Source organism: Bipolaris zeicola, assembly GCF_000523435.1.
Source record: "Bipolaris zeicola 26-R-13 unplaced genomic scaffold scaffold_13, whole genome shotgun sequence".
NCBI lineage: Eukaryota > Fungi > Ascomycota > Dothideomycetes > Pleosporales > Pleosporaceae > Bipolaris > Bipolaris zeicola.
The window spans coordinates 24386-36996 of record NW_006912062.1 but is presented as its reverse complement, the minus strand read 5'-3'; the positions used below and the strand labels follow the sequence as shown (position 1 = coordinate 36996).

Sequence of the window (12611 nt, the reverse complement as noted above, 5' to 3'; positions counted from 1 at the left end):
TCCGTTCCTTCCTTGAACATCATTCCGCTCGCACGTTCACATCCTCATACATCCACGTCTCGTCGCCCCCACCGCATGGCGCATACAAGCATTTTCTGATACCTCCGTCTTCAAATACGGGCACGACATCGCGCTCCGCCACCTTCATGGCCCACATGATGACCCTCGCGCCCAGGTGCTCAGTCCGACCATCGATAAACACAGGCGCCGTGCTATCAGCTGGCTGATTCACAAATGTAAGACCAAGGTCATCTAGCACGTCGCTGGGAGTGGCGCTAGGATCAGCAGAAGGGAGGTGCACAAAGTCTACGAGGTGTTCGTCAACAAAGGTGTATGTTTCTACGTCTTCGATACCGTCTTCAAGCGTTGGGAGCGCGTGCTGGGCACATAGGCTGCGCACGAGGGTAAAGACGGACACTTTGTCCGTTTCTGGTGTTGTTAACATTGTGGAAACTAGCACGGTAAGCAGTAATGCCCATTTTAGACTGTCGTCGTGAGTCTTTTCCAAGCCATGTTTTTGGAGCGCAGCTGTGAACTTTGCTGTTGCTGTGGGCATATCCTTTTTGAAAGTCGATAGGACCTCAGGCAAGCTGTGCAAGGACCTGTTTGAAGCATCCCGGTCTGATGCCCGTAGCCTGGCTACTGCAGCCTGGAGTTCTTGCCGCACCGAGTGAATGATGCGGGCTTGACCATCACGGTAAATCTTTGCATACTTTTGCTTGGTGTTTTGGGGTTCCTGCTCTATACGGAGAGGGAGGGAGGCGCATCTCTGCTCCAGCGCCTGATGTAAAAGTACCAAGACCTGCAGCGTGATCCTTGCTCCAGGTCGAGCAACGTCGATGCTACTTATATCCACTTCTGCGGTAATAATTGTCTGGATGAAGAAGAAGTGAACAATATACGGGGGCACACCACGGAAAAAGGGCACATTGTTGTCATACCGCCCGAATGGGTGACCTCTGGTACGCAAAAAGTGCTGTTCTTTGTTTGGATCTGTGGCGAGGAAATCCCGAGTCATCTCAAAAGGCACGTTTTTGCCATCTAGTAGACCGAGCTGCTGCGCGTATTGCTGCAGCTGCGGCTGAAACGCTAGCTTCAAGGCAAACTGCTCAATTGGGTTGTCCTCGAGACAGAAACCGTATCCAAGGAGCAGCTCATCATTCTGCTTGGGCGCATAGTTGTTGAAAAGCTCCTCTCCCGGTTGGACAGAGTCGCCTTGGAGGCACTTGAGTGCGAATGAGCGATGTGGTTCAAAGTCCCATTCGACCTTTGCAGTGACGGAATGGTTTAGAATATCAATGACTGGGAAGAGCATGGGTATTGTCTCTCTGCCAGGTAAGATATGAGTGGAGATGAATGCGCGCGAAGTGAAGATGGTAGCGGCCCATTGCAGCGATTCGCTGACTAGTGTTAGCGGGGTGTGTATGGCGTCTGATGTAATGTGCAGACAAAGCAAATCAAATTGGTCATTCAACACGTCGAGGGCATCACGTATTCAATTGCCGAGTGGACAGCATGGGCCTACTGCACGCCTGAGACACCATGTTTGGGCTGCTTTGGGTGGCCTGCGCTAGGAAACTTACAGAGAGATAACGTCAGCCAGATGCATATCAAAGTGCTTCATGACTTGTACGGCGTGCTCCCGTTGCTGGTGTAGCTCAGCCTTTCTTTCTTTTGCGGCGGGCGCCAAGGATGTGCCAGCCAGAAAGGCGAAGTCGACATCATCAAACCAGAGAGGAGTGGTTATGTTTTGAGGCCCAGGTAAGCATGCTAGATAAGCGCTCCAAGGCGAGTCGTTGCCCTTGTCGCGCTGCTCTAGCAACATAAGATATGCCAAGATATGGTCTGGGATCTTGTCTCGACATTGCTGCAAAGGTGACTGGATATGTTGCACCCCTTTCTCACCGGGGTCTAGGTTCAGGATGGAGAGGGTAAGGTTGAGCGGACACGATGCCACGACAGGCGAGGTTAATGGCGCCCGGGCACACAGATGGAAGCCTTGAGCGTGCGTGTAGGCGAGCTGGACCTGCGGGCTCAGGTGGCCCCCATGCTGGACGAACCAATTGACGAGGTTCTCAGCTAGTGATTGAGGAGCAACGTCTAGGGCTGATGTGTGCTCCGTTTGGGAAGCCATGAGCGACAAGGTTTGGGCTTTGCTGCTTGGCGTGATTGATCAGATTTCAGACGGCGAGTTGCAGGCGCAATGGTGCAGAGCTTGTGCGACGATTCGGAGGGTGGTTCGTCCGATGGAGTTTTGGAGCGGGCGATGTGCAGCTGACGAGAGCTCGGTCTCGGAGAAAAATGGAAGTGCGCGGAAAACGGACGCCGGGAGAACCGAAGATCGGATTCGAGGCAGCATGTGGTGGCATGGTGGTGAGCAGTTGCGGGGCCTTGCAGCATGGGTTGCGTGTCTCGGCGAGGTGCGTGTCATTGTCGGTGAGGAAGGAGGAGGGGAAGGGGGGGGAGAATGCAGATGGGAGGCTGTTGCTATGCCACAGGCGGTGGTGGCTGCTGGCCTGGGACATGGCATACATACATACATACAAACTGTAGCTAGCCTCGGGTTTAAACATGCTGGTACCTACATAGTTACAGATGCAGTGGACATCAACATGCTACTTACTTGGGATATGCGTGGGGCCCACTCGGTAGTACATGTGATAACTACCGTAAAACATACAGGACATCGGGCCTCGGCGGGTATGGTTTTTGCTTGGCCTCGCATGGTGTGGTGGTGTAGGGCCGATGGAGAAAGTGTGGAGAGACGGGATGGATCGATAGGTACGTACATATGTAGGTATGTCGTAGTGTATACTTGTAGTATTGGCAACTGTCCATGGGCCAGCCTATAGTGGGAGCCGTGGGAGCCGGGCGTCGATCCAAGCAGCTGCATCGGTCGAGTGCGCATCGTATAGGCCGTATGGGTGCGTGTGCGTATCAGGGTGTATGGATGGACGCAAGTATAGTAGCAGGCGAGGCGGATACGGCGAGACGAGCCAATCACGCCGGCCCCGTTGGCAGCAGAGTCTGGGCCGGACATGGCTCGTGTCGTGGTTTCGAACTGGGAGCGGGCGTGCGCTAGCGGGAGGTCGACGGTTGACATGACGGGCGTCGCAGCCTGCCTGTGTCTTGTGCGTCGACAATGCGGACAAGAAGTAAAGTCCATGTCCGCCGCCGCGCGGTGAATGACCTCTGGCGGCGGCCCTGTTGACCTCATCTTTTTCCTCTTGTCCTCTTTCCGCCCTCGTGTCCTTTTGGTCTCTTGTCGTGGTTGCTTGTGTTCCTGGCGGGCTGCCTCTGCTTTCTTCGCATGTTACGTACAGAGTTGCTAGTACTGTATGCATCCCTCAGCCTCTCGTACCCCTGCCCTGCATAACTCCTAGCTTGTGCTCACTGTGGCTTGTAAGTTAGACTCCCGTTTGGCGCTTGACAGAGGCCATTCCTTTATAATAATAATGGCCTCGCATCCTACCGCCGATATTTCCCAAATTGCTGACAGTCTCCCCAGAATGCCTCTTCCTTCTGTCCCGTAGCCGGAGCAATGCTGATGGACATGTTGGCCGCCAATCCCACCACCACCACCGCCACAACTAATGCCTCCTTCCTTCACAAGCCACTCTCCCTCCTAGGCTCCGTCTTGCGGGGCCAAACTCCCTCCCCTGACATGTCCACAACAACAACAACAACAAAAACAATAACACACGACACCCCTCCGCTTGACAGTTCTTCCTCTCGCCCTGCTTCTGCCGGCAGCGACACCACTGCTGACAAGGTCAAAAAACCCTCGCGCCGCTCAAAGACATCCTACAACATCGCCCGTCCCATAAACACTCGCTCAAAGCGCCACGTCCACCTCCAGCTACACCAGGTCATTACCTCGCAACGCCCCAAGCCCGCCTACGACGTCATCCCCTTTTCCCTCCTCCCTCAGCGCTCCACCCGTCGCCTGGCCCACTTCTTCAACACCAGGGAGCGATTAGGCCCCAACGACCTCCTTGTCGTCAAGGCCGGAGCCTACACATCGCAAGATGAGCAAGAAAAGTCGCGCCAGGATGATTGGGCCTCGCGCGACGTCGTCGGCGTCCTGAGCACACGCAAAAGCGACAACGGTCTTACCGAGACCACCGACATCTGCATCAGCGATGGATTCAGTCGCTGGTCAGTCGCAGACATGCCCAATGGGGGTTACGAATTCACCTCCACCGACGAGCATGCTGTTGCGCTCAAGGCACGCTGGGTACTCAAGCCTGCACATGCCCGCCGCACCTCGGCCTCGACAGTTACTGCTACTGCACCAGAGGACAAGAAGTTCACCTTTAGCACAATCAGTTCCGACTCAAGGCGACACCCCATCATTGCCACAATGACACGCAGCCGCATCGACGTTATGGACACATACACCATTCCCTCGGCCACCTCTCCTCCGACCCCAAACGCCACATCCTCGTATACCCAGTCGCCTACAACACCTCTCAGCATCGACTCCGATTCCTTTGCTGATGCCCTTGCTGAAAAGCTTCCCATCGAAACTAACGAAGCCCTCCGCAACCTCATACTGGTGTCTGGTGTCTGGCTTGCTTCCAGAGAATTTGCCTCGGATGGCTCCAGCCTAGCGACCATTCCAGCCCTGACTCGGAGCAATTCAGTCCGCCAGGCCGCTCATCGTGCATGTTCAATGAGTATGCTCGAAGGCCCTCGCTCACCATCGCCAGCTTCAACAGTCGAAGAGAAGCGTCGTTCATTTCCACGAATGTTGAAGGCCAGCATCGAAGGACTGTCCCATACACACGCCGATGCTCCTCCCTCTCCTGCTTCCACTAAAACAGCGGCCAAGGCATCCCCGGTGGTCACAACACGCTCACGGAGAGCAAACTCGACTGGCACTGCCATCCATAGCATCACTGGCAGTGCGAGAAAGAGATACGGGCTAGCTTTCGAAGACGAAACTTTGGTAGAAAGCACAGAAGAGCGCCAGATGAAACGCAGCATAGAGTTACTTCGTATTAGAGAGCTACAACTGCCTTCTCCCATAGAACGTCCATCTGTCGAGACATCTCGACCCGATGCCAACCAGCTTCCCTCTCCTATCGTTATACCTCCCTCACCAGTAGAGCCAGCCTCCCCTGCATCGTTGCTCGACTCGCCCTTGCTTTCCCCGCCTCTCCCGGACACAAAGCGACCACGAAAGACACAATCTACCTACGCACCGATTACGACAACTGGCATGTGGGATTCTGGAGTTGTCGACGGCCCCGGTCTAAAGAAACGCCCTACCAGCATGTTTGTCATGAACGAAAAGAAGCGCAAGCAAGAGAAGAAGGGCGAACGAAGTAAGAGCAAGGATTCAAAAACGAGGAAGGGCGAACAGAGCAGCGATCACAGCATGGGTGTCAAGAGAAAGAGTGACTGGTATGTGTACAAGATCAAGCTTCGCCTTAAAGACATGTTTCATCACAAGGAGAGGGCTTAATTGCGAATATGCCCTCTCAGCCATGACCTTATATTTTGGTCTACAATTCTTTTCATTACATCGGGGTGGAGTTTTCCTGGAGCATTTGGGTATGACACAGCATTTTTCTTCTTTTCGTCTTCTCTTTTCATTTCACAACAACTGTTAGCAGAATCAGGCTGGACCTGTTGGTTCGGGCTCCTTTGTCCAATCGGTATTTCTACTGTACACTACGCTCTCCTTGCCTTCTAACCTGTAGATACCTTTGCCTATTAGGCCACCTAGATCAACGTCACTCCCTCCGCATTTTTCCTTTATTTTGGTTAGGTTAGGAAATCCGCAATTTCTTGTGCCAAATACAAATTATTCGAAATCATTATGCATTGAACATGCTCATTTGCTCGACTTTTGATTATAGGACCGATAATATCTCCGAACTTTGCCTAGCGCTCTTTTTTTGGATCCGTTTTTATTACCTTATGCAGTGGGTGGGTGATCCCCTCAACCAAACCTTGAACTAGGATGATGCCAGTGAGACAGTGCTTATATCGTACCGTATCCTTACTATGGTGATTATCCTGGTTCCAGGGTTCCGTGACCCGTTCCTTCTCAATTCATGCCTGTTTCGGAACATAATTCAAAATCAACCTTTGTGTTTGTCCGCCCCGGAGGGCCGGATATTGAAATCCGAGATCCGAGAGGGTAATATATTTTTTAAAGTTTTTCTTTTCTTTGCAAGCCATGTGCTGTATACTAGCGCTGGTATGAATATTTGTGGACACCTTGACGTCCGGTTCGGCCGAATGGGCAGTGGATGAACGGAGGAGGAAATCCGAGATCCCTTCTTGATTTGGTTATTGATTTGCCGAGTCGAGATCATGTACAGTCCTGCTTGCTGGAAGAGATCGAGATGAACCCTTTTTCTTGGCATGTTTCTACTAATAAGCACGAAAGCCTCCAGCACTATTACGATTGCGTGTTGCCGTTCGCCATCACCAATGTTGATATCCTGACCTTGCTCGGTAGGAGAAAAGCTACGCAACTTCTGTCTATTCGACTGGTAAAAGAGAGTGGTGCTCTGCCCCTCACGATCGCTAGCCTGGTGTTTTGCATTCGAAGCTGCAGCCTGAGTTTGGATGTTGCGCTCACCTTTGGCATGTGAAAGGTGTACCAGTGGCTACCATGCAGCGATTGCTGTCGTTGCAGACCTTGACGCCCTTCATGCCATCACTCTTCTCTATCATCATCACACTCGGAGCGCAACTATCACAGCTGTCTCATCGTCTTGCTTTTCACGATGGACGTTGTGGTGCTCGTGGTTCACTGCAATACAACTTGTGAACTCCTAAAAGCCCCGCACTAGCGTCCGACTAGCGTGCCTTCCCCTGCAGCCTCTCGCTTTGGCAACGCAAACGCGTAAACATTGACCCTCATGTAGCAAAACACGCCTTCACATTCAACTTCATCGCCACCACACCTTCCTTTCGTCTACATTCGTTGCATCTTGCCCGTGTCTTGTCGCTCGAACAGTCACGTGTGACAAGTGCTTTTTTTTCTTTCGACCTTGTCCCCCGTCCTGGGGACTCGACTTTAGCCCACCATGTCCGACTCCCTAATGGACGACTCCGTATTCGACGAAGGCGCGAGCTCTGACTTCGCCCCGCCTGCAAAGGCCGCCAAAGCCACCAAGGCAGCGGCGAAACCGAAAGCACCCGCCACAAAGAAAGCAGCTGGTCCTGCAAAACCTCGAGGCAGACCCGCCGGCGCCACTGCAAAGCCGAAAGCGAAGGCTGCACCTAAGAAGAAGGCAAAGGCCGACTCAGACATCGAGAACTCAGATGTAGACATGGATGAGGACCCTGTAGACGTCGATGAGTCGCTGCTCGCAGACACACCAAAGCCTAAAAAAGCACCAGCCCCCAAGAAGCCGAGCAGCAAACCCCCCGCAGATATTGCCAATGACAGCTTTGGTGGAGATGGCGATGACGAGCCAGCTGCAAAGCCCAAGAAGGGCGGTGCCAGCAGCAAGTACCAGATGGTGAGTATTGCAATTGCAATTGGCGAAATACCGACTAACACAATCATAGTTGACGCACTTGGAGCACATTATGAAGCGCCCTGATACATACATTGGTTCCGTAGAACGACAAACGGATAAGATGTGGGTGTATAATTCGGAGAGCGAGGCGATGGAATACCGCGACGTGTCATACGTCCCCGGTCTGTACAAGATCTTTGACGAGATTCTTGTCAACGCCGCCGATAACAAACAAAACGACAAGAATATGAGTGAGATCAGAGTAACGGTCGACCGGGAGAGTGGCGAGATCTCCATCAGGAACGATGGCAAGGGAATTCCAATTGAGATTCATAAAGTGTGTTGCCCGCGACCTCCTAAAATTACCTGCTGACTCGGTTAGGAACACGGCATCTATGTACCAGAGATGATTTTCGGTCATCTTCTCACCTCGTCCAACTATGACGACGACCAACAAAAAGTCACTGGTGGTCGCAACGGTTACGGAGCCAAGCTCTGTAACGTATTCAGTACCGAATTCACAGTCGAGACCGTCGATTCGAAACAGAAGAAGAAGTACAAGCAAACATGGACGGAGAACATGAGCAAGATGGGCAAAGCCAAGATTACCGACATCAAGGCGGACGATTACACTAAGGTTAGCTGGAAGGCCGACTACGCTAGGTTTGGCATGGAGGGCATTGACGACGATTTTGAAGCCATGGTCAAACGCAGGACCTACGATATGGCGGGTACGCTACGGGGCGTCAAGGTTTACCTTAACGGCGAGCGCATCAAGATCACATCGTTTGCCAAATACATGGAAATGTACACAAAGTCTATCTCGCGCGACCAGGGCAACAGCGAAGATGAGAAGGAGAAGGATGTCATCATTACCGACAAGCTCGAACGCTGGGACATTGGTTTTGCTGTTTCAGATGGTGCCTTTAATCAGGTATCCTTTGTCAACTCTATCGCGACAACATCCGGTGGTACGCACGTAAACCACATTGCCGACCAGATCGTCGAGAAGCTCATGGCCATTGTCAACAAGAAAAACAAAGCCGCTGTCAAGCTCAAGCCTGCACAGATTAAGAACCACCTTTTTCTGTTTGTCAATTGTTCCATCGTGAACCCTGCCTTCACATCCCAGACAAAAGAGCAGCTCACTACCAAGCCCAGTCAGTTTGGCAGCAAGCCCGTCCTCAGCGACAAGTTCCTGAATGCCATTGCCAAGACCGATGTCATTCAGAACATTATGCACTTTGCTCAGCAAAAGGCTGACCAGATGATGAAGAAGACCGATGGCAACAAGCGTAACCGAATCAACAACGCAAAGTTGACAGATGCCAATAAGGCGGGCACCAAGGACGGACATCTTTGCACTCTCATCCTCACTGAGGGTGAGTCGGCTAGTGTTCTTGCACTTGCTGGACGTGCTGTCGTCAACCAGGACTTGTTTGGTGTCTTCCCGCTTCGTGGTAAGCTTCTCAACGTCCGTGACGCCACGGTCGATCAGATCATGAAGAATGCCGAGATTCAGAACATCAAGAAATTCATGGGTCTTCAGCACAAGAAGGAGTATACGGTGGCAGACATGAAAAGCTTGCGTTACGGCCATCTCATGATTATGACGGATCAGGATCACGACGGTAGCCATATCAAGGGTCTGTTGATCAACTTTCTTCAGTGCCAGTTTCCGAGCTTGCTCAAGATCCCAGGTTTCCTACTGGAGTTCATCACGCCCATTGTCAAGGTCTGGAAGGGTGACCAAAAGAACCCACGCAACATGAAGAGTTTCTTCTCCATGCCAGAATACGAGGAGTGGAAAGAACAACACGCACATGAAAAGGGCTGGGATCACAAGTACTACAAGGGATTGGGTACCAGCGACATTCCCGATGCTCAGATTTACTTCAAGGATCTCGACACCCATATGAAGCGCTTCCAGGTCATGCGAGAAGAGGAGGAAAAGCTCATAGAATTGGCTTTCTCGAAGAAGAAGGCGGATGCTCGTAAAGACTGGCTACGCGACTTTGTACCAGGTCGGCATCTTGACCTGACCACTCCAGACATTTCCTATGACGATTTCGTCAACAAGGAGTTGATTCTGTTTTCCATGGCTGATAACGTGCGATCTATCCCGTCCGTTATTGATGGCCTGAAGCCCGGTCAGCGGAAAGTGATGTACACTTGCTTTAGGCGTAACATCAAGAAGGATGTCAAGGTGGTTGAGCTTGCTGGTGCAGTCTCCGGATCTACCGACTATGCTCACGGAGAAGCTTCAATGCAGGGTACCATTGTCGGTCTCGCACAGAATTTTGTTGGAACCAACAATATCAACTTCTTGGAGCCAAGTGGTAACTTTGGTTCTCGTCTCAAGGGTGGTGCCGACGCTGCCAGCGCCAGGTACATTTACACTCGTCTGACACCATTTGCAAGACGCATCTTTCATCCCCACGATGATGCGTTATTGAAGTACGGCGAATCCGATGGCAACAAGATTGAACCGGAGATGTATGTACCCATTCTGCCTACGATTCTCATTAATGGCTCAAGTGGTATCGGTACTGGTTGGAGTTCTGAAATTCCTAACTTTAACCCCATGGATATCATCGAGAACATCAGGCGCCGAATGCAACCAGGTGCTACCAAAGAGGATATGTCACCTATGGTCCCCTGGTACAAGGGCTTCACCGGAACGACCACTGTCCTTGGTCCTGACCGCTACCAGTTCACGGGTACTGTTCGACAGACTGGTGATAACGAGATTGAAATCACTGAGCTTCCTGTTCGCTACTGGACCCAGGACTTCAAGGAGAAACTTGAGGAAATCATCAAGGCGGAAAAGGGCCCCTCATTTATCAAGGACTACATTGACTACAACACCCCAGATCGCGTCCATTTTGTCATCAAGATGGAGGACAAGTACATGACAGCCGCTCTTGCTAAGGGCCTCGAGGAAATGTTCAAATTATACAAGCCTCAAGCCACCAGCAATCTTGTTGCATTCGATGCACAAGGACGTATTCACAAGTACTCAACCGTCCTTGACATTATTGAGGAATTTTACCACATCCGTCTGCGGTACTACGAGAAACGAAAGCAACATCAACTTCAAGTCATGGAGAAGGAGCTTCTCAAGTTGACGAACCAAGCTAGATTCATTCAGATGATTATCGATGGAAAGCTTACGGTTTCCAAGAAGAAGAAGTCTGCCCTTGTCCAAGAACTCAAGAAACTTGGCTTTGCACCGATCCCCAAGGTCGAAGATGCGAAGAATGCAGGCGAAGAGGAAGATGCTCAGGAGGACGAATCAGACGAGGCTGAAGTCGAAGTGTCCGCCAACGACTACGACTATTTGCTTGGCGTAAGTACTCATACACCTGAATAGTGTGTCAAAATGCTAACAGTTTACAGATGGCCATTTGGTCTTTGACGCAAGAGCGGGTCGAAAAGCTCTTGAAGCAGATTGGCGAGAGGCAGGAAGAGGTCGACACCCTTATCAAACTCTCACCCAAGGATATCTGGAACGTTGACCTTGACGCGTTCATGGACGAATGGAATGTGCAGCAAGAAGAAGAAACCAAGCGCAAGAAGAAGATTGCTAGCATGACCCGTCGCGCTTCCCAGAAACTTGGCATTGCTGGAGGCAAGGGTACCAAGGGAAAGAAGAAGAGAAAGATGGACGGCTCTGACTCGGACGCTTCTGACTCGGACTTTGGCCCGGCTAAGAAGAAGCCAAAGCCCAAGAAAGAGGGACTGCTCAGTTACCTTCAACAAGAACCTGTCAAGAAGCCATCAGCAGCAGAAGCTCTCAAGAGCAGTAGCGCGTTCGGCTCTGCGGCACCACAGAAGCAAGGTACGCTGCTCTCACATCTCGTGAAGAAGGAGGCAACACCGCAGACCGATGGAGCGTCGGATAGCAGGCCAGGCACTGCAGACTCAAAGCCAGCACCTGCGAAGCGGGGTCGCCCTGCTGGTTCAAAGGCTATCAAGAAAGACCCGGTTCCTTCGGATGACGAAGACTCCGACGTCTTTGCTGCAGTAGCTGCGGAAGCCGCCAAAGAGCCTGCGAAAGCTGCTGCCCCAGCTCGAGCTGCTCGAGGCGCAACCAAACAAGCGACCAAATACAACCTCGGTAGCGACTCTGACGATGACGACGAGGATCTCCTTGGCGACGTCAGCAGCATGGTAAAGACAATCGGATCTGGTACAAACGGCGTCCCAATGTTTAAGACGACAACTGTGGCCCGGCCAGGTAGCAATGGCAACCCTCGCTCTGGCAGTTCGGCTGGCATCAAAAAGAACAGCATTGTTGATGTGGACGGTGACACTACCAACTACGAAGGTCTAATGCCTCAGTCTTCACCACAGCGCCCTGCTCCTCGAAATGTCAATGACACTATCATGAGCTCGGATGATGATGACTTCAACCTCAGTGTCAAGAAACCAGCTGCGACTAAGTTGACTGCTAGACCCGCCCCGAAACCCAAGGCTGCTGCTGCCAAACCTGTACCAAAGCCGAAAGCCGTTGCGAAGAAGCCTGCTGCTCAGAGCCCAGCAGCGAAGGCTTACGCGAAGAAGCATGGCAAGGACACAGAAACAGGCAAGACCGCATCCAAGAAGAAGAAGGCTGCCGATTCAGATGAAGACGAGGACATGGAGGACGCAGACGATCTTGCCAACGACCTACTGTCGGACGAAGATGAAGACGAGCCAACTCCCAAGCCAGCTGCACGCGCACCTGCCGCTCGGCCTGGTCGCAGAGCTGCTGCTAAGCCGGCCAAGTACGTTGTTAGTGATGACGAAGCCGACTCTGATGATGCGTCTGAGCCTAGTTTCGATGACGACGATGACAGCGACTAAACTGACTAGCTTGATGGAGGTCTCTATGTACATGTGAGGGGGTGGTGGGTTGTTTGATACCTGGATTAATCAATGGCGTTTTTTTCTGAGATCAGGGGTGTGGCATACGGCTACGGATGCAGTGGTTCACATGGCGTTTGGTGTCGGTGCTTCATAATACGAGGTTTCCACGCATGCGCATACATTATATTACATTCAACTATATACGCGTAGTTAAATTCATGCGCTTTTGCATTTCTCACATGCTTGCTTTTGTATAGTGACCCGGTTCTATTG

The 12611-nt window shown here is 51.8% G+C and overlaps 4 protein-coding genes across 4 annotated transcripts; 3 read left to right on the top strand and 1 right to left on the bottom strand.

Annotated features, from left to right (window-relative positions):
- Nucleotides 1-19: 19 nt before the first annotated feature.
- On the bottom strand, nt 20-2134 carry COCCADRAFT_85296 (uncharacterized protein; the record flags this gene model as incomplete). The annotated part of the gene is made up of 2 exons (XM_007709989.1): nt 20-1400; nt 1584-2134. 2 exons carry the CDS (start codon nt 2132-2134, stop codon nt 20-22), a joined length of 1932 nt encoding a protein of 643 aa, XP_007708179.1.
- Nucleotides 2135-3541: 1407 nt separating this feature from the next.
- On the top strand, nt 3542-5470 carry COCCADRAFT_85305 (uncharacterized protein; the record flags this gene model as incomplete). The annotated part of the gene is made up of 1 exon (XM_007709988.1): nt 3542-5470. The coding sequence occupies one exon, from the start codon at nt 3542-3544 to the stop codon at nt 5468-5470; it is 1929 nt and encodes a 642-aa protein (XP_007708178.1).
- Nucleotides 5471-5991: 521 nt separating this feature from the next.
- COCCADRAFT_85233 (uncharacterized protein) lies at nt 5992-6267 on the top strand (the record flags this gene model as incomplete). The annotated part of the gene is made up of 1 exon (XM_007709987.1): nt 5992-6267. A coding segment is annotated over one exon (276 nt), but the record flags the coding sequence as incomplete, so codon positions are not given.
- Nucleotides 6268-7295: 1028 nt separating this feature from the next.
- COCCADRAFT_33223 (uncharacterized protein) lies at nt 7296-12335 on the top strand (the record flags this gene model as incomplete). Its single annotated transcript, XM_007709966.1, has 4 exons — nt 7296-7487; nt 7537-7824; nt 7870-10836; nt 10887-12335. 4 exons carry the CDS (start codon nt 7296-7298, stop codon nt 12333-12335), a joined length of 4896 nt encoding a protein of 1631 aa, XP_007708156.1.
- Between the last annotated feature and the right edge of the window lie 276 nt (nt 12336-12611).